The 18800-nt window shown below is 39.4% G+C and overlaps 1 protein-coding gene across 1 annotated transcript in view; it reads right to left on the reverse strand.

Annotated features, from left to right (window-relative positions):
• Positions 1–18800, reverse strand: part of ell (elongation factor RNA polymerase II) — a 39460-nt gene that overhangs the window by 2559 nt on the left and 18101 nt on the right. Inside the window, exons 3-11 of the mRNA XM_014991510.2 lie at positions 11835–11956; positions 10852–11015; positions 10121–10371; positions 9867–9991; positions 7099–7174; positions 3716–4301; positions 2480–2546; positions 1419–1590; positions 42–86 (exon numbers count right to left, since the gene is read on the reverse strand). Of these exons, the coding sequence (XP_014846996.2) occupies positions 42–86; positions 1419–1590; positions 2480–2546; positions 3716–4301; positions 7099–7174; positions 9867–9991; positions 10121–10371; positions 10852–11015; positions 11835–11956 (1608 nt within the window). The remainder of the gene's footprint in view (positions 1–41; positions 87–1418; positions 1591–2479; positions 2547–3715; positions 4302–7098; positions 7175–9866; positions 9992–10120; positions 10372–10851; positions 11016–11834; positions 11957–18800) is intronic.

Below are 18800 nucleotides of genomic sequence, written 5' to 3' on the forward strand. Positions count from 1 at the left end.
AAAATAAATAAATAAATAAAAATCAGCAAAAATGTTTTTACCTTTTTGATCTTATGATACTCTTGAAGTATCTGATTGTGGATTGACTGTTGGGGAAAAAAACAAAAATAAAGAGCATTCTAAATGAATGTGAAATACTGAAACAGCATTTCCTTAATCTTTACAAGGTTTCTGCAAGTTTCTGAAGGTTACATTGACCTGACCTACTTAAATGTGACTGATTCAAATATTCTTCCTAAAAAAGAAATTTATAAAAGAGAAACAACAACAGATGCTGCCGCAGAGGGCAAAGATTATCCCCATTTATTTTTTTTTACCACTGTTTAAAGTCTGAAACTGGTTTCTGAAGACAGTCAGGAATCCCCTGACTGCCCCATTTAAGTCGATTTTAAGTCTCGTGGAACAGAAAACGAAGACAGAAACGCAAAACCAGAGGACTCACAAGCTTTAGTATCATCCAGAGTTTGAAATATACGAGTACACTGGGCTAGCACTGAACATATGGATTCAGCAGCTGTGAAAGTTAAGAAATTTGGCATGGGAAAAATTCGAATTAGAATGCTGAATTTGTAAGTAATTATTGTTGGGTGGCATGATGTGTAAATGCAATAGCAGATGCACAATGCACACTTTGGTTACAATCATGTAAGTTTCAACTTCCAGCCTTGGGATGCGACACATTCCTTCCCCATTCGCTCTCATAGTGCAACAAGGAAACACTTCCACTGAACTAAAGGAAAATAGGGTATATTAATCTACACACAGTCCTATTGTAAATTCTTCAGAATATATATCATTTTGTTTCATTTTTGCAATCCTTTATAATAAAAATACATTTTTGTAGCCTTTAAAGCATTTTCCACTGACAGTTTTGAGCAACGCAGCTATAAATTATCTGCATCTTTTTTCAATTTGTGGCTTACTGCACTTTTATTAGCAATTTCTTTAGATGCACCAGACTCGTACATAAACTCATGCATATTAAAATTTTGACTGCATTGATATTTATATCAAGTTGAAGATAAACTGCTCTATTGTAGGTTTTATGGTAGATTAATTTTAGTGCATCTAATAAATGGGGAGAAACACGTGACCTGCTGATCACCAGTCAAAGGTAGTTAAAGGAAAACTGGCTGATTCCATTTGATAATTTATTGTTTGCTTCATTTTAGATTCGCCGCTGTTTTTTTGTTACAGAACAATAAGATCCAACCAAAAAAAAAAAAAAATCTTGACAGTTAAATTCATCAAATGAAAAAAACTTGGGTGAAAACAGCAGTGAATAAATGGCTCATAAAAGTGAAGAATGCGTTATGAAAAACATTTCTGAAGCTTGCAGAAACCCTGTCTTTACTATTTTATCAGCCTTGTCGTCAGACTTCCTTCTGAGCATTACTTTGTGTTCGTTTCGCATGTACCTTGTACTTGTCTGTGCCTTGTAGAAGCTGCTTCAGCTCGTTGTCGAGCACAGTGAACTGCCGGGTGATGCCCTCTATTCGAGCGTGCAGACCCCGGTACTCGCTGTATTCGGCGTTGAAATCGTTTTTATACCTTTGGCGCTGCTCCGGGGAGGTGATCACTGTGTACTTTCTGGGATTAAAAATACAACAAAAAATATGAGCATCAAATCCCCCTCAGACATCACATATCATGGCTTGTTTCCAGCGAGCAGAAGACGTGCTGGATTCATTTCACGCAAATGCCAGAAAGGCAGCCAGCTTTTGTTTGTGTTGAAACCGTGATCGCTGCGGAAAGCACCTTGCACATGAATTTTACAACAGCTCAAACAAATGATTCTTCTTCACATAAGTGAAGAAGAATTTTTTTTTTTTTTACTCTGCTGCAATACAAAACGTTCCTTATAAATTGCAAAACTACAAACACCCCAAAATATATGAATCATGTCTGTGACTGCTGATTTATGCTCGACTTCTGTCTAAATTGCAGCCTGGGGGAAATCTGTGTTGACCACAGCTGCCAAAATGACAGAAGATAATCACATGTTTTCAGCACTCTGGCCAACACCTGCCTTCCTTCCTCCTTTCTCTCCTGTGCCTCACTGTTTCACTAACAAAGCTGCTCTTCAGATTGTGAGGAGAAAAAAAAAAAAGGTTTGTTCTTGCTAGAGTTGTCCCCATCTGGACCCCAAGTGTTGAATTAGGGCCCAGCCCATGCATTTTAAATCTAGAAGTATAGTCTTTCATTAAACCCATCATATTCGCTGTATGATTTTATGAGTGCAGTAACTAAGATAAACTTTTAAAACATTGTATTTTATGGTACAAGGCTTGATGTATCCCTAGATTCCTGCTCTTTGGATCTACAAGCATAAATCTGGCATTTATTTTAATAATAGACTGGTGGATTCAGTGATTCCTACTTTTAAATGACTTTCGTTGAGATTGTGGACAAAGATTCCCGACTGGGAAAATCCAGATTTCATATTTAGAACCAATTAAGTAACTTACTTAATACTCACAATAAATAATCTGGCACTTCAGGTGATGATGAAGGAATACTGGTAGTTTTGCACATCCCATTCAGATCTGAAACAAAGTCACAAAAATTTGAGTTTTACTTTTTAAAAATGTGACAGACCAAGGTACAAACTACAAAAGCCTAATTTAAAGAAGGTCAGCTCATTGGTGCACAAGTGAAGACGGCTCAAAGGCGAGTTTTTTTCAGGAATTCAATTCAAACGGGGAAACTCACATGGGTGAGTGTGTGGAATATTTTAAGAGTTTCTACAGTTTAGATCAGGACAGTTTGTTGGCCAATCAAACACAGCGACACCATGATTATTACAGCATGTAGTAATAATCAGGTTGGATGCTTCTGCTGTCTCTGGTACAGGAGAAGCTTAACGCCAGGAATGCGACTACTGTAATCCATGTCCTGTTTGTCTCTTTTGGTGGCTTGTGAAACACAGACTTAAGTCGCAGGCCATGGTCTGTCTGCCTCCCACAACTGGTTTTGCCTTGCAATCTTCTGAAAGCTGTGGTAATTCCTGTTGCCTGTGCGCTTTTTTCTACAATATCTTCCTTCCACTCAATTTTCTATTAGTATCTGAGCAGCTTGCTTCTTTACGCCTCTGATCCTCACAAACAAAAGCTGTCAGCAGTTGTGATTCAATTGACCATAAAATTGTGCAAATTGGAGTTATAAATACAAATTTGCTTAAAAACTAACTTTGAAGAAGAATAAAAACTTGTATTTTTAGCTAAGTTTTTGTGGTTTTACAGCCATATCAAAACTTATTCACATCATCTTAAATTGAAATGAATTAGCAAAATTGTGGAGGCTTTTTTCTTCGACATTAGCAGAACATCTACATTTTTTGCGCACATCTTTAATGGGAACACAGCTGGCCACTGTCTGCTTCTTAGTTTTGTAGGCTGCAACATTTCTGTTCTGATCAACTTTTTGATTTTTTTTTGTTAGATGAACACCATAATCAATCAAAATAGACATAAATCAGCACTTGAACTTCTATCTTATTGAGATGAACCTGTACATAAATAAGAGAATATTTCCATAAAGAACAGATCAGAGAATATTTTGGACATGAAGTTGAACAGCAGGGGTCTCACTTTAGACATCGCGAAGCTTTCAGGTCACATGATTCATCACCTACTCAGTGGGATGACTAACACTTATATACATAAAGTAGTATTTTATTGAGAAACACACAATGTGTGAGTGTGCTGGGTCTTACCTGTGCTTTTAAACGCAATACTGTTCTTGAAGTTTGTCAGGCTCATCTCACATGCTGCTTTGGGCTCAGACGCAGGCTCTTGACAGATCTTTTTCTCCTTCGCCCTCCCTTTCCCCTTGTCCTTGCTTTTCTCCTTGTCTTTATGCTTTTTTGACTTCTTTCTGGATTTGTTGTTAACCGCTGAAGGGCCATTGTCCCGCGGGCCCTCCAGCACGGTGTGCCCGGAGGACGATGTGCCTATGCTGGGCGCTGAGGCCACCGTCGACACGGACAGGAGCGATGGCGGCTGACTGAGCCTCTCGGACAGCGTCGTTTCCTGAGAGTCGCCGTCCCGCCCGTTGTTACTGGAGTCGTTGCTGACGTCCGACAAAGCCTCGAAAGGACGCGGGATGTCCAGCACCGGGAGCGGCTGCGAGCCGGACGTCATGCCACTTTCGGACATCGACACTGCGCCGCCGGAGTCTCCTCGCCCGCACGAAGACCCGAGCTTACCGTTCATTTGGACTGTTGCGGCCTTGCTGGCAAGGTGTGATATTCTGGGCTTTTTGTTGGCAAGAGGGTCGATGAAGTCAACAGTTGGCCGTTTCTGGTGAAAAATAAGACACCAGGTGTTTAAGACAGGTGCAAAAGAATATATTACAGAAAAGCTGTTTTTTCACCAAAATGTTCCAAAACACTTAAAATGAGTACTTGAACTGGACTTCTCTTATTATCCTGAAGACGTTTCATCCTCTCACCCAAACCTTCTTCAGTTCAGAAACTCATGTTGTAAGTATAGGGCTCTTTAGTTTTAATCAGGAGCAATCACCCTGATGGGGCAATAGAGACAGGGGCAGTGCCAAAGGGGGTGTGGAGGTTTCTGCCCCCGACCGACACTGAATTGCCCCTTCCCGATGATTGACATGTAAAAGCACCAGGGCATTTCTGTGCAGTAGTACTGCTGTACAGCTTGAATAGGGAAGATAAATGTGAGGGACGTGGAGAAAATAAACAAGTGGAACATACATGTATTCATCTAATATATGATGAGATTCTCAAATGCTTTCCCTAATCTTTATCTATGCATGAATAAAGTAGGAGGACTTTTTTTTTTTAACTAAAGATAATGAGGTCGTTGTCGTCACTAATGAAGGATGTTTTCCAAACACAATTTTCTGGTATGTTTTAAATCTAGTAAAGCTCTCAGACAAAGGACAAAACACCCAAACAAAAGCTCAGTGGTTTGGTAAATGCAGTCCAGTGCAGTGAAAAATGTTCAGACATTTACACTGGAGAAGCAAAACAGCAGCTGCACAGATGAGCTAACTCAGGCCAAGACTCAGAGGTTTATCTACATCTCAAGGACAAAGAACAATCCTTCAAAGATAACAATGTACACATTTTGGACAGGGAAGACCGACGGTTTAAGAGGCATGAAAGAAGCCATCTATGTGAAATATGAAAAACCAACCTTGAACAGAGGAAGCTGTCTAAAATTCAAACCTCCTTAAAATCTACAGTGTTGCCTTGACTTGTTTCTCCAGGCGGTTTCACAGAAACTCGTACCTTGAGACATTTGACCAAAACTGTAGTCACCGTTGTTGACATTGTTGGGGATTTGATAGGATCGTCAGAGTCAACGAGACTTAAAAAGGGAATATAATAGAGGGTAGGGCCAGGATTTCACATGACCTCATTAGTGACATCAATAAGGGTGATATCGCCCTTTCCGTGTGACTGTTACTGATTACACATTGTGGACCTGATGCTTTCCAAGTTTCAGAACTGAAGAAACCTTTTGGATATCTTCAAGAAAATGAGAGAAGTCCAGTTACTGGCACCTTCATTTTTAACTTTCACGATTACCATGTCCAGATGGCTGAGAATCTAAACTAACATCCTTAAAACGTCTTAGCATAACGCTGGAAAGATAGATCAAGAACCAATTAATGATTGGGGCTGCATCTGCAAGACTCATTCACCCCTTCAAAAAAATTATTTTACATAACTCGTCCAACACCTTAATATGAGATCAAAACTATCCATGGATGGAGCCTCCATGTACGAACATCTCTAAAAATGTCACTTCTTTGTGATATGGTAAAATCAAATGTGTTCTGCATAATTCAACTGAAAATGAAGACTGAACTTCAGTTTCAAATACAGTCACAGTTTCCAAAGAGCCTACTAAGAATCAAAGGGAGCACACTGTAAAAATGTATCAATCAGGAGAAGGGTACAAAACATTCACAAGGCTAACATTTTCCCAAAACCTTGAGGCAAACTGAGATATGAATTTATGAACCCAAACTTTACATTTTCAAAAGGCACTTTCAGGGAAAACAAAAACAGACATTATAACAGTGAAAGATGGTGGTGGAAGCATTGTGATCTAGGGTTACGATTCTTTGTATGCAACAAGATAAATGGGTCACTTGAAAATGGCCGTGGACATCCTCACAATGACGAGGAAGAAAACCGAATTTGAAAAAAAAAAATAAATAAATAAAAATCAACAGTAGCTTACATGAGTGAACATTTATGCAATCAGTTTTTTTTTCTTAGTGTAATGTAATTTTATTTATATAACACAATTTCAGCAGCAAGTGCATTCATTTTGTATTAACAGATGTTAAGTGGAAACAGATGCTTTAACAGTAACGTATGCTTTTGTTTTTCTGTTGACTTGTTCAGGATGTTTGGCACTTAAAGGGTGCAAGTATGAGACCGACGGGAAGTAACACTTTTGAAATCTACTGTATTTGTCCAGTGAGTATGAAAAACTGCATTGTGGAACTTCCTGATTTAACCTGAACATTACACTAAGCTCTCTGTGGCTACTTGTAAGAAATATCCTACAAACTAATCCTTCAGTACTGCTGTCTTTTACGCATGTATGTGTATGTGTGTGTGTGTGTGTGTGTGTGTGTGTGTGTGTGTGTGTACATGTCTGTGTTGTGTTTGCAAAGGGAGGGACAGGAAAGAATGGGGCATACAGTAAGTGTCTGGGGTGAAAACAACCTGGAGGGAAGGAGCTATTAATAAAACAGAGCAGGTTCTCGTTTGTCTGCCGAATGGAAACGTAAATAATCCTGCTGGCCATGTGTTTGTAAGCAACGCAAGTCAAATGGAAGCAGTTAGACATGCATTACAAATTAAGCTGTAAAACAAAAATACACTCAAGCAAAAAAAATAAATAAATAAAAAGTTAACGCAAAAATTCAAACCAGAATAAATTCACAAAAAGGGGAAATAAATAGTCTCCTATGTCTTAAAGTGATGGAAAGCTGAACTGCCATAGACTTAATAATCACAGTGGACATGCAGTTGCATAAAGCTGCAGTAAAAGTATCTCAGTCAACATGCTTGGAAGGTGAAAAGGTACGAGGGAAGGCAGGACTCACCTGAGACGGAGAACTGGATCCCAGCTCTTTGGGAGGGCTCTCTGGTATGGGTGCAGAGCTGGTTTGGGCCTGTTTTCTGTGTGAATTCAAGCAAAAACAGGTGCAGATCCAATTAAGCAGCTTGAAAAAACATCACAGTCAAAGCTACACTCAGTGGAACAGCATTAACCAATAAAACATCAGCAGCATCATCTAAAAGCTCCACATTTATTCACATTCCTCGCAACAGAATGCGAGAAGCGCTTAAGGCACGGGAAATTCGTTATCCTTTTTTTACTGTCGCTAAGATTTGGACATTCAAAGTTTTCTCCTAAAACCGGTAAGTGCCATCATGTTCTAAATTCAACACATTTAAATCCTTTAAATTTGAAAATGCATCACTCAAAACGACAAAAACTATTGAGCTTTCATCTCCGTGATGACAAGTAAATTACATGGAAGCGGACTTCGGAGACAAGTTACAGTTGCCGTGTGAAGCTGAGTGGGTAGCTATGACAACTGTGAAGGAGGAGGTACTTGACAGAACAGCGTTTTCATCACAAACAGATTATGCTAATTTTCAGCAATTAAACCCACACATTTCCGTTAGTTTAACCCCATTTAGTGTGTTTTTTAAGAAGTATTTAATGGATAATTCTCTCTCTCTTTTTTTTTTAAATCTCTGTCACAGTTAGTTGAGTGTTTATTTTATAGCTTAACAACTACAGCAGATTGATGGAAGATAGTGAGACGGCAAGCCAACACTCTGCAGTGACAGAAAGAAAGTGAGAGCTGGAGAATATGGTGGTGCAGCTCACTTTGAGAAAGGAAGCCATTTGGCCAGCGGGATTATGAAAACAATCGCTACGTAGATGTTTGGAGGAGTCGAGGCACCGGTTGTGTTTGCTTCTGAACTGCTTTTATTCCTGGCCACCCCCACACAGAGCTTGCACGGCTGCGACGTTCACACCTGCTTAGGAGGATATGCACTTTTGGCTTCATTTATCCAAGCAGAAAACATTACGGCTCCAGGTACGAAGCGAGCCTCGTGTTGTAGTAGAGCAAGCAGTTAGGCAGTAGCAGCCAAACAAGGAGCCGTGTTGATATAAACCTATCCAAGAAAAACTGATCATCTCCACAGAGATGAAATGAAGTCTCAGGATTTAAAAAAAAAAAAAAACGCATAGATTTTTATGCATGTATAGCATGGCAAGAAGCAAAACATTAAAGCTTACTCTGGATTAAGAGTGCACAAATAGAGATGACATTACGGTTGCAAAATTAATAGGTGCTTAGAGCTGCACAATGTTGCCACAACTGATGACAAACTCAGTTGTTGGGCACGGTTTGGCACGAGGACAGTCCTGCAGGCAGGGACTGCAAGTGAGACGAGAGGCAGACCGATTCGGCTGGACCTTGGACGGACGCCACCTCACACATAGATCAGCATGTGCTGGAACACTGTTGCATCATGCGCGTTCCAGTCATGTTGCTCTGCTGCTGCTCCTGCGTGACTTGCTGCATGAGCTCCAAACTCTAGAGGAACTAAGGCGGGGGAGGCAGAATTAGGTGGGAGGCTCTGGTTTTTAGTCAGCCGATGCTCACAAACTGAGCTGAAAGTGCAAAAAAAGAAAGAGAAGGTGCACATTTGCACTGTCTTACAAAACAAAATGTGTCTGTGAACTCATTGGATGCACTGGGAATTAAAGAAACAGAAATCCATTTGGAGTGGGATAGTTCAGCCGCTATGCTTGTTTCAACTGAAGACTGCTTCAAAATACATCTGTGTTATTATTTTACTACATTTCAGCAAGTTTTATGAACAAAACTTAAAACAAACCAAAGAAAAATAAACACTGGGAGAGGGCAGAACAGCTCAATTCTTTCACAGAATATCTGTCTTATATTATGTTAGTAGTAGTAGTAATAATAATAATAATAATAATAATTTGAACAAATATGTAAAATAATATATATTTTTTTAAATAAGTTACTTATGCAGGATTTTTTAATGACCTTATTTTGTGTAAAACCCAATAGGAAGTAGAAAAACCTACAAAAGTTTACATAAAATTAACTTTAGAGTATTATTTTCCAACAGGCAACTGGAAAATTTTTTTTTTCTTGTTTTGTTTTTTTTTCCCCACAGTATGAACAAGCATCTGTTTTAAACAAGCATGAGTTCCCTCCCCCTCCCCCGTGCAGCCTTGCCCCGTTTCTTTGTTTCTGGTAATTTTGTATCATATATTCTTTGGTCAGTCAACCGGGTCATGTGACACGGCCTTTAAAATGTCACTCAACTTTGAATCTATCCCTCCTTAGCAAAGCTTGCATAATCCCTTATCGATATCCTTTGGCCTTTTCCTGTTTCTCTTCCTCATAGGCAAAACACGTCAAAAACAACTTTTCTGCTTTTGTCTTTTTGATTAAACAGGGTCAAAAAGGCCCTTATCCAGATGCACTTACAGGATTTTTTTTAAACTTCCAGTAGTTCACAGTTTTGATTGTCAGGTGTCATTGTTCAGGAAAGGACAAGCATAACATATAGTATAAACATAACAGGATTATTCTTTCAATATTCTTTACACAAAGCTCGAGCTCAGTATGCAGGCAATTGCTTGCACTGAATTTTGAAGGCATCAGAGTAAAAAAGTGCAGAACACAGTCTTCTGATGTTTAGCTGCAGGAAGTATTGAAAACTGTACAACCTTTTCTTTGTACTTCATAATTATGTGCTGATTGTGTTGGTCTACTACATCCAATCCTGAAAAAAATACAAGGTGACATACCTGAACAAAATTCTCTTGAGAAGCTGCTGGTCTCCCTCCGTGTATCCTGGCCAGTCCTTCTGGACTTCCTTGTACATAAAATCCTTCAATGTGAAGGTATTTTCTTTCCCATTCAGATTGGCAACCTAAGAACAGAAACATATCACTGCGTTAATACACTAATCTTTGCCAACTAATCTGGGGGAATGACACTGAAGATGAAAGTGAGTGGAGAAAATGAAAACTCCAATGCCGTAGATGTTTCCATGACTCGCCTGTTGCAGGTGGCTGTCCAGGGATTCTTTGTCGAGCTGTGACAGGCCGTCCTTCTGCAACCTCAAAATCAGTTCGGGCTTTTTGTAAGGCTTCAGGGCCAGCAGGTGTACGAGGCGCTCACGGAGAGGCCGGTGCTGAGTCGTGGCTTTCTTCTGCGTGCTGCTGGAGATGAGGACGGGCCGAGACGTCCTCCGTGACGGGGCCACGTCTGAAAGCGCAGGTGCCGGTTTCCGGATCTGGACTTTCTTGCCTTTGAAAGTCAGCCACACATGAAAAGAATTTTTCTATATACAAACACAATTAAAAATATATATAAAAGTTTTTTTAATTATGCACAGAGACATTTATGGTTTTCCCTTTCGGGTCGCTGAACTCGTCGAATGTTTTATCAAAAAAGTGCTGCGCAGCAGAAATGCACCGAGAAAGTAGCCGGTGAATGGAACAACCTCAAAAATCATTTGCGATTTGACCCAAACAGCCCGTCAAATCCAGGGTGAACCAGTTCACAACAAGAGCAAAACTACATCATCACTTGGATGTTTGCAGATTCTTCCAGTCTGACTCTGTAACTTAACTCCTGACATGTTTACAATGTCTAAGTGGAGGGTCTGATTGCTCTCCTCAGAAACTAAACACAAACTTATAAGCTAGCAGTCTGGGAAGCTCAAGGCTAAAAGCACATTATGCACCGAGCAACAGTATGTTCGAGTCAATATCCAGCCTTCCTCACCTACGTATCTCCCCCCCGGCTTGATGACGATGGCGCTCCTGCTGCGAGTCGTCTCCTCAGCCTGGGCCATGCTCTCTCTGGCCTTCTGGTAGGAGTCGTCGGTGGCTCGCACTGTGATCTTGTCCTGGATGCTGCCCAGACAATCCAGCTGAATGCCCCCTTCACTACCAAAACAAAGAGCAGACGCGAAGAAAAACAGGCAGAAAGAGGAGAGAAGTTGAAACACAAGTATGAAAGAAAAAAAAAAACATATTGATTTGATAGCCAGTTGAAAGAAAGCCAAGCCATTCTCGCATACGCTTTTGCATTACATGCAAAAGCCTTTTTTATTTTTTATTTTTCAACTTTTCATTCCTACCGAGAGATTGAATAAATCTTCTGTGGGAACAACGATTATTTTTCCAATTTCCTCCAACCTGCCATGGTTTCCCACTGTGCTGCTCATTGCCACATAAAATCTGATTCTTTCCTGACTTTCTGACTGTTTTTTTGATTCTCCTCCACTTTGGCGGAAAATGAGACGCTGCCGGCACGGTCTGCAAATGCTGTGCTCGGTCATTTGGGTTTCAGGCTGCAATTCAAGCCTGATTAGGATCTAGGGAGAGACTTAAATGAACTCTGCCTGACCCACATGTTAAAAATACTTTCAGAATAATTGGGGTCAGAAATCTGAAAAAGACAAGATTCTCATTGTTCCCCTTTCTCTTTCTGTGCCCGTCATTTTAGGCACTAAAATCCACGTGTGTTTATTCGATTGATCACGTGTTCCTTTTTAGACTCATTAGTTCTCGTGTAGCTTCTCTGCTACCAAATGAAAGTGTGCAAGTGGGTACACATGTAACCCCTGGATGTATAAATTCATTTCTTACTGTAGTTTGCAAGTGCATCTAAAAGAGGTCTGTTCATTCAGCTCAAAACTTGTGTGAAGTCAGTTCTCACTGAAAGAGGGGAAAAAAGGGATGTGAATCTGCTTTAGCTTTCACCTGGTGATGTACTGCTGGATGCAGTCGAAGCTGCCCTGGGGGTTGTCTCTGCCCACATTCGACAGGTCGAAAGTAAACGTTTGCAGCTCGCTGGAAGTTTCTGACCGTGGAATTGAAATCTTCTGTGAAAGACAGGACAGGAAAAAAACAAACAAAAACATGGACGCGTTAAAAACCCCCAAACAAAACGTGTTTCTTGATTTAGAGTCCAATTATCAAAGAAATATATATTTATTTTTTTTAAATCAGTAAAGAAGTTATCCAAGATGTACTTATGACTATAATCTTTGTAAAAAAATAAATTATGTTTTGCAATAGCAGGAAAAAAAATCCATCTAATGCCACATTATATCATACAGACAGGGCCGGATCCCCCCCCCCAAAAGGTCTTTGCATTCAGGTGTTTAGAGATACTCTCTATATTGGGCTGCAGTTGTGCAGTTGCCACTAAATGCAGCTTGTAATAATTAGTACTGTGTGCTTTTCAGTGATTGTTGTTGCTACGTTTATCGCTGTTTTTGTTTTTTTTCTGTTTCTGCAGGTGGAGAAGCAGCCTTCTAGGGTGTTACCTTGCAATCTCTATTCTGCTCACCTCTATTCTTATCTCTTCGCTTTCAGCTTTTAGCCCCACCTGTCATTTTTTTTTCATTTTCCCCCTTTTGTATCAGTCTCCATGTAAAATGCATTTGAATATATATATTTATGCTGCACTGTCGAACGCTGAATATAAAATATTTATTCAATATGTACTGCAGCAGCAAGAAAAACTGTTGTTTTTATGCTTAAAAGTATTTAGATCATATTACACGACTCTGTATGTTATGACACGATCACATTATTGCATGTCTGTAGCTATGAATTTAACAAGTAGTCATGCAATAGACATAAAACTCCAGTAATTTATGTATACTTAGGGCTCTAATCTCGCAATTACAATTCTCCAGCATTGATCTTTTTACATTTGGAAAAAAAACAACATTTTCAGCTAGTTGCTAAATTCCACATCCCTCTTCTTAAAAAAAAAAAAAAAAAGCTGATTGGTAGTTTCTAAGTGGAAGAAATAGTTTGAAATGCAGCAGCAGAAATTTGGATGCTGCATGCTGGTAAGCCTTTTCAAAGCCATGTAGAAGAGGAAGCAGAGGAAGAAAGGGTGACCTTAAAGTCTCCCATTTTACCTTCCATTCAGGGCTTGGTTTGTGTGCGAGGTTGGCTGGCTAGCTGAATTTGTGGGCTGTCGCTGCATCACACTGATCCAGTTCAACAGCACACAGAGGCAGCAGCCAATTAGATACTTTCGGACTCCTAACACGGGTCCGCATGACCAGTCAGCAGTTCACTGGTAACAGCCTAACCTGTATAAGAAGCTCAGGATGTGACTCAGTGGATTTTATCTGCGCTAGAAGTGACATGTGGTCAAGATGCGGGCCGCTCTGCTCTGTTCAAAGAAGATCTCAGAGATGTGAGAGCAGAGGATGAGTTACAAAGAGCTCTGCGTGTATTGCAGCTCACCTAGACAGAGCTTGGTAGCTCACAGAAGGTTTTATGGTCTGCAGTATCACATTTAGAAGCAGAGGGGGATTGAGAGAAAAAGTTTTGGAAAGGAGATGATAGTTTACTCCAAACATGACAGATACCTCTGGGGGAAAAAGAGTAAAGCGTAAACCCAATAAAAGAAAAGCTGATCAATCAAAGTACCTTAAGCGACAACACTTTTCAGATTGGATACTGTTACTAAGGAGACTTTTGGAATCGGATTGTAAAACGATGTCAGAGGAATAACACAGTTGACATGTCTGCAGTTCACTCAGGCTATGAGAGAGTGAGATCTTCAGTAGATAACAGGAAGGCTGAATGAAATACACCAAAGCTGCTGCTTTATCCTGTTGTGCTTCTGGCTCTCTCTGTTATGGGAAATCATCCATGTAGAAAAAAATGACAATGTCCTGTAGGTGGTAAAACTATTTAAAAAAGTGCAGTAAATGTGTGAATCTACCATCTAATGGTATATGTGCAATATGGTATTATTACGCCTAATACCATTAGGTAAAATTTATTTAAAAATAGCCACTTAAACAGCCAGAAAAATCAAAATACAAATAATTATTTTTCAGTTCTCTTATCCATCTGATCTTATTTAAAAGGGTAAACAAAATCATATTCTCAAGCTGTCTGAGCTGTTCTCTGAAAACCTTTAATTTGTGCTTATTTAGTGAAACCATCTTCTAAAATTAAGTAATCTTCTGCTTTCAATCTCAGTTAAGGTATTAGGCCAATGCATGCAAGTAAGAAGGGGAGACAATGACATGCAACTCATTACACTAATGCCCTCTTTTAAAGTTATTGCTTTTTGTCATGTTGACACAAGAGAAACCAATGTTTGGCCTTGCACACATAAAAACCCCAGCTCTCATAGCGGTGGTTGATCTCCTGATTGCTCCCGTCTTTGTTTCTTATTGCCTGAAGAACATACCCGGTCTATTTTTGGGAGAGGATGTAGCTGGCACACGCAGCACATGCTTGGCCTCAATTTGGAGATTCTTATTGTTTGTCGATGCGGATGCCATTGTTATGATTGTAATTACACTTCTTGTTGTGAGGAACACTATCCAGATGCATGGAGTGCATAATAAAAAGGAGACTAGTGCTGGGGGGCAATGTTCTGCTGAGAGAGTTCTGGGCCCGACAAACGCGTACCACCCACCTAAACACTGCTGCAGCCACACACACACACACACATCCTTCATGAACATTTTTACAGTGGCAGGATAATGCACTCCTGTGAAATTTGAGCTCCAGCTGGAAGAGTGGTGGTGATACTATGTCTTGGAACCTGCTAAGGTTTGAGACTTGACAGCTACTGTGCTGTGAAAGATTATTTTCTCTCTCTCTCATGCAGATTTCATCGGTTTGTGCTTTTTGTCATAATTAAATTATTTGGAGTGTTGATATCATCGGTTTTAGAGCAAGAAAAGGAGAGAAATTACAATACTAAGTCGTGATGAAATTTATTCAGGTAGAAAGTGATCAAAAACCTGCCTCTCCCTGTGTGGAAAATTATTTCATTCGATCAATAAAACTAACCTGTCACAATTTAAATCAAGTTTTTGTAAGTAGAAGCAAGGAGTGGAGGGATTTTATTCCAATCTTTAAGGGATTGTTTTAATTCAGCAACACTGGGGGATTTTAAAATGGCCTGTTTAAGGTAACTCTGCAGCACGCTGACTAAAGTCAAAACTTTAACAGGGCCAATCAAAGACAGGTGGGTCTTACAGGTGGGTTCTGGATTACTGACCATATAAAAGTTTAGAAACAGATTGCTGGTCATTCTCCCTGAGAATCTTCCTGATAAGAGACAACTCATGTTTCTATTGATTATCACATCAACACTCTACCAATGCCAGTTTTGATCATCGGTATGATGGTCTGTGCAAGTTTCTATTGTTGAATCATGGCCACAAACTTTAAATTTGGCAAATGAGACCTGCAGTGCTTTGAGGCATTTATTTGTCCTAATCTCCATTTGTAGATAAAGACCATTGCTCTGGGAAAGTGAGTCCTAATATGTTAAGAATTGGTTTTTAAATCTGTCAATGACTGCAATTCTTATTTGTTCTTGCATTTCTTTAGTTTAGGACATGATGTGTTGCTTTTTGAGGTCTGTTTAGTCTATTTTGTGTTGCAAGACTGGTTCCATTTAGGAGAAATCTTGATTCAGGTCAGTTAGTCATCAGGCTTGAAAGCTTGGAAAGTGAACGCAGCTTTCCAAAAATTAGGTGAATGTGACTTAATAAAGCATGATGGGGAATTAATTTTTTTTTTATATAGACCTAGGTGTTTTCAGTCTTTGGACATACGTTTTTTTTTTAAATTTATTTATTTATTTAATGACTTGATTTTAATTACGGTAGAAAAAAAAGAGCCTGGAAAAATCAAACATTTGCAAGCAAAACAAACATCGACATTGCGAGAGGGAGGATAAAAAAGGTAAAAGTACAATCTGCTTTTATAACACTTATTTGAAAAGACAGATGAAGAGTGAGGCTGAGCTGACTGTGTTAGTCCAGATACAATTAGGAGGCAGAGGAACTGACTGAAAACCAGGGCACAGGGGTGTGACTAAGCTGGGCTCACTGACTCACACTGTAGAGGATGACACCGCGAGAAGAGGCTCCTCCGCACCAAATGGCTCAGGTTTCACTTGAACAAACATTACAGATGAACCCACTCTGAGCACGCATACAAAATAAGGGTGAAGTGTCTGGAAAAGAGATGGATTCTTACTGAAAACCCCAGCTGAAGAGCCCCTTTAAACCCAAAAGCAAGACAGCGTTCCTCTCATGTAGGTGAGCTGTGTAACTGGGCCACCAAAGTCTGTTCGTATGTGCGTGTGGGTACCGATGAAATATGATTCAACTGCACAGTGATATTTGTGTAAACTGACACCGACTGTGGCTAAAGAGGTCGCAAAAACAAGGTTTAGCAGTTTGATAATAATCAAAATATCTACTACAGTAATACTTTGACCTAATTTAGATTTCTGACATGTACTGGCAAAAAGAAAAAAAAAAAGCCTCATTTACGTATCAGTTTTACGTAAAAAAAAAAAAAAAAAAAAAAAAAACTGCCAGCCTTTCAGTGTGACCTTTAAAAGCATTCGGACCTGTAAACTGGTTTTGGTACCGACAAGCCCAAACCCAAGAGTGTGGAAACGGTAAAAACAAAGCAAAGAAGAAAACATGTCTAAGAGCAGCCACTGAAGTGGAGTCTAAAAAGGTCATCTCATGCTTGATAGGACTGAGGAGGAGAAAGAAGAAAAAAAATAAAATCACAAAAACACGTACAGGCAGAGATTAAGCTGTAACGGCCGTGTTTTTGGACATAGGAATCTGGCCTAATAACTTATTATGAAAGCATTGCACAATCCTGTACAAATTATCAGTTGCATGAATTACCAGATATCACATGTATGACTCTAAAAAGAGTGAACAACAGGAAGACAACATGACTAATATGACTAAGAATCAGTGAGTAAAAGTGCACAGGAACAATCTGGCCTTTCACCTCATTTAACTGCTTTCCTCTAGGGTGATTCAAAATATCTTTGCTGGACAAGCTTTTAAGTCTTGCAAAGGGAGTCAGGGAATCGGAAAATATTTATGTTTTCTACGACTTTGAAAGACTGTACTCAAAATAATCTATCTGGATGTCTCTCAGCATCTACATCTTATTTTGCCAATTCAGAAAAGTTTTTAATTGATTTGCTAACTTTATTCATTAATCTAACAGAATCCGAAAGCAAACTCCCATTTTTTTATTTAACAAAATGGTTACACTTTGGAAATCTTGAAAATAAAGCTTCAGCCAGCAGATGGTAACTTTGACATTTTTCATCTCGCTCTAGTCTGGGGTATCAAACTAGGGTCCTCGAGGGCTGGTGTCCAGGAGCTTTCAATGTGGCTCTGCTTAAACACATCTGAGTCAAATAATTAAATTGTTAGCAGGACTCTGTATTTATTTATTTCCAGCTGATGGGGTGATTCAGCACATCTAAAAGTTGTGGTACACAAGCCCTTAAGAATTGAAGTCCCAGACTCCTGCACTAGTTAGAAGACATAAAAAGAAAAATTAAACCATTTCCACCAAGCAGTGATTTGCACAATATTTAAAGCTTGCTTCTAATTGGCTTATTAACACCCTGGGATGACTCTTCTCCTCCAAAACTCCAGCTAAAAGGTGAGACTTGAAAGCAGACAAACACAAGCAACAACAGGTTTGCCTGACAATTGGTAAAAAAATAAAAATAAAAAATCTGCTCAACACGGTGAGACGTGGATGCAAAAAAATGTTTTCACCATATGCTTTTTTTTTTTTATGTTGATGTAATTGTTAATCCCAACAAAGCCGTTTTTCCTCTACACCTCCAATAGAGTTAGGATTCCTCAGTCACTTTCTTCAACAGTTTCAAAGCCAAAGTAGGGAAACAACCCAAGCATCCAACGAACTGAGCCAGAACCAAGAGCTTTCCAGTTCCTGAGTGATCTCCTGACTAACAGAGCTGAACCCAATAGCCAAAACACAAGTTCTGAGAAATTAAAACAGCTGTGTCTGACTCAGAGAAGGCATCCTCTATTCCCATTTCCTCCTGCCAGTTCAGTTCTGGCTTGGGCAGCCAACGGTTGGTTCCAAAACATTGAATTTTCCCTCATTTGCCTTAGCCTTTAAAATGAGACTGCAAGCCCCTTTCTTAAAACTGTTGAGATATCAGTGAACATCTGATAAGCCAGATTTTTATTCAGCTTTGATATTACTCTTCTACTCTATATAGTAAGTAGTGTACAGAATATTTAGATACTATATGTTTTTTTTATTTCTCTTGTATTCATCTTCTGTGCTTACTTACTAAAATCATAAGTAGGCTCTTTGAAAAAATACTTCTTGACTTTTTTGAATAGATTGTTCTTCTAATTGTTAAAATGTTATTGATGTTAAGACATTAACATATGCTTTGTGCAAAACAATCTTAATTATACAAGCAGCCTTCACGGCATAGCCATCATTTTTAATAAAATATTTATAGGGATTCCATCCTTTAAATCTTTGCTTTCTTTTCACTCTAAAAGAAATGTGTGAAAGCTTTACCAGAGCTCAGAGAGAGAGAGAGAGAGAAAATTGTACCAGATGAATGAATCTGACTGAATGAAAAGTGGGATCTTGTGACAGCCAGGCCATCTGTTGTATAATTTAGCCACTTTCTCACTTCTTACTGGCATTCTGAACTAGTAGCAACAAATATTTTCCTGAGCAAGCCTGTGGCATCAATAAAATCTTCTGCCTGCATGAATGATCAGATGATAAATAAGCTCTGCTACACCGTACCAGCATGTAAAAGGCAGCACTATACGTGCCAAATATGTCATAGAGGAGGACGCGAAAAGCCAAATAACAGAAGGACTTTCTGCAACACGG

The sequence above is a fragment of the Poecilia mexicana genome, unplaced genomic scaffold (assembly GCF_051168715.1).
Source record: "Poecilia mexicana isolate PSO_F unplaced genomic scaffold, ASM5116871v1 scaffold_4, whole genome shotgun sequence".
In the NCBI taxonomy this organism is placed as follows: Eukaryota; Metazoa; Chordata; class Actinopteri; order Cyprinodontiformes; family Poeciliidae; genus Poecilia; species Poecilia mexicana.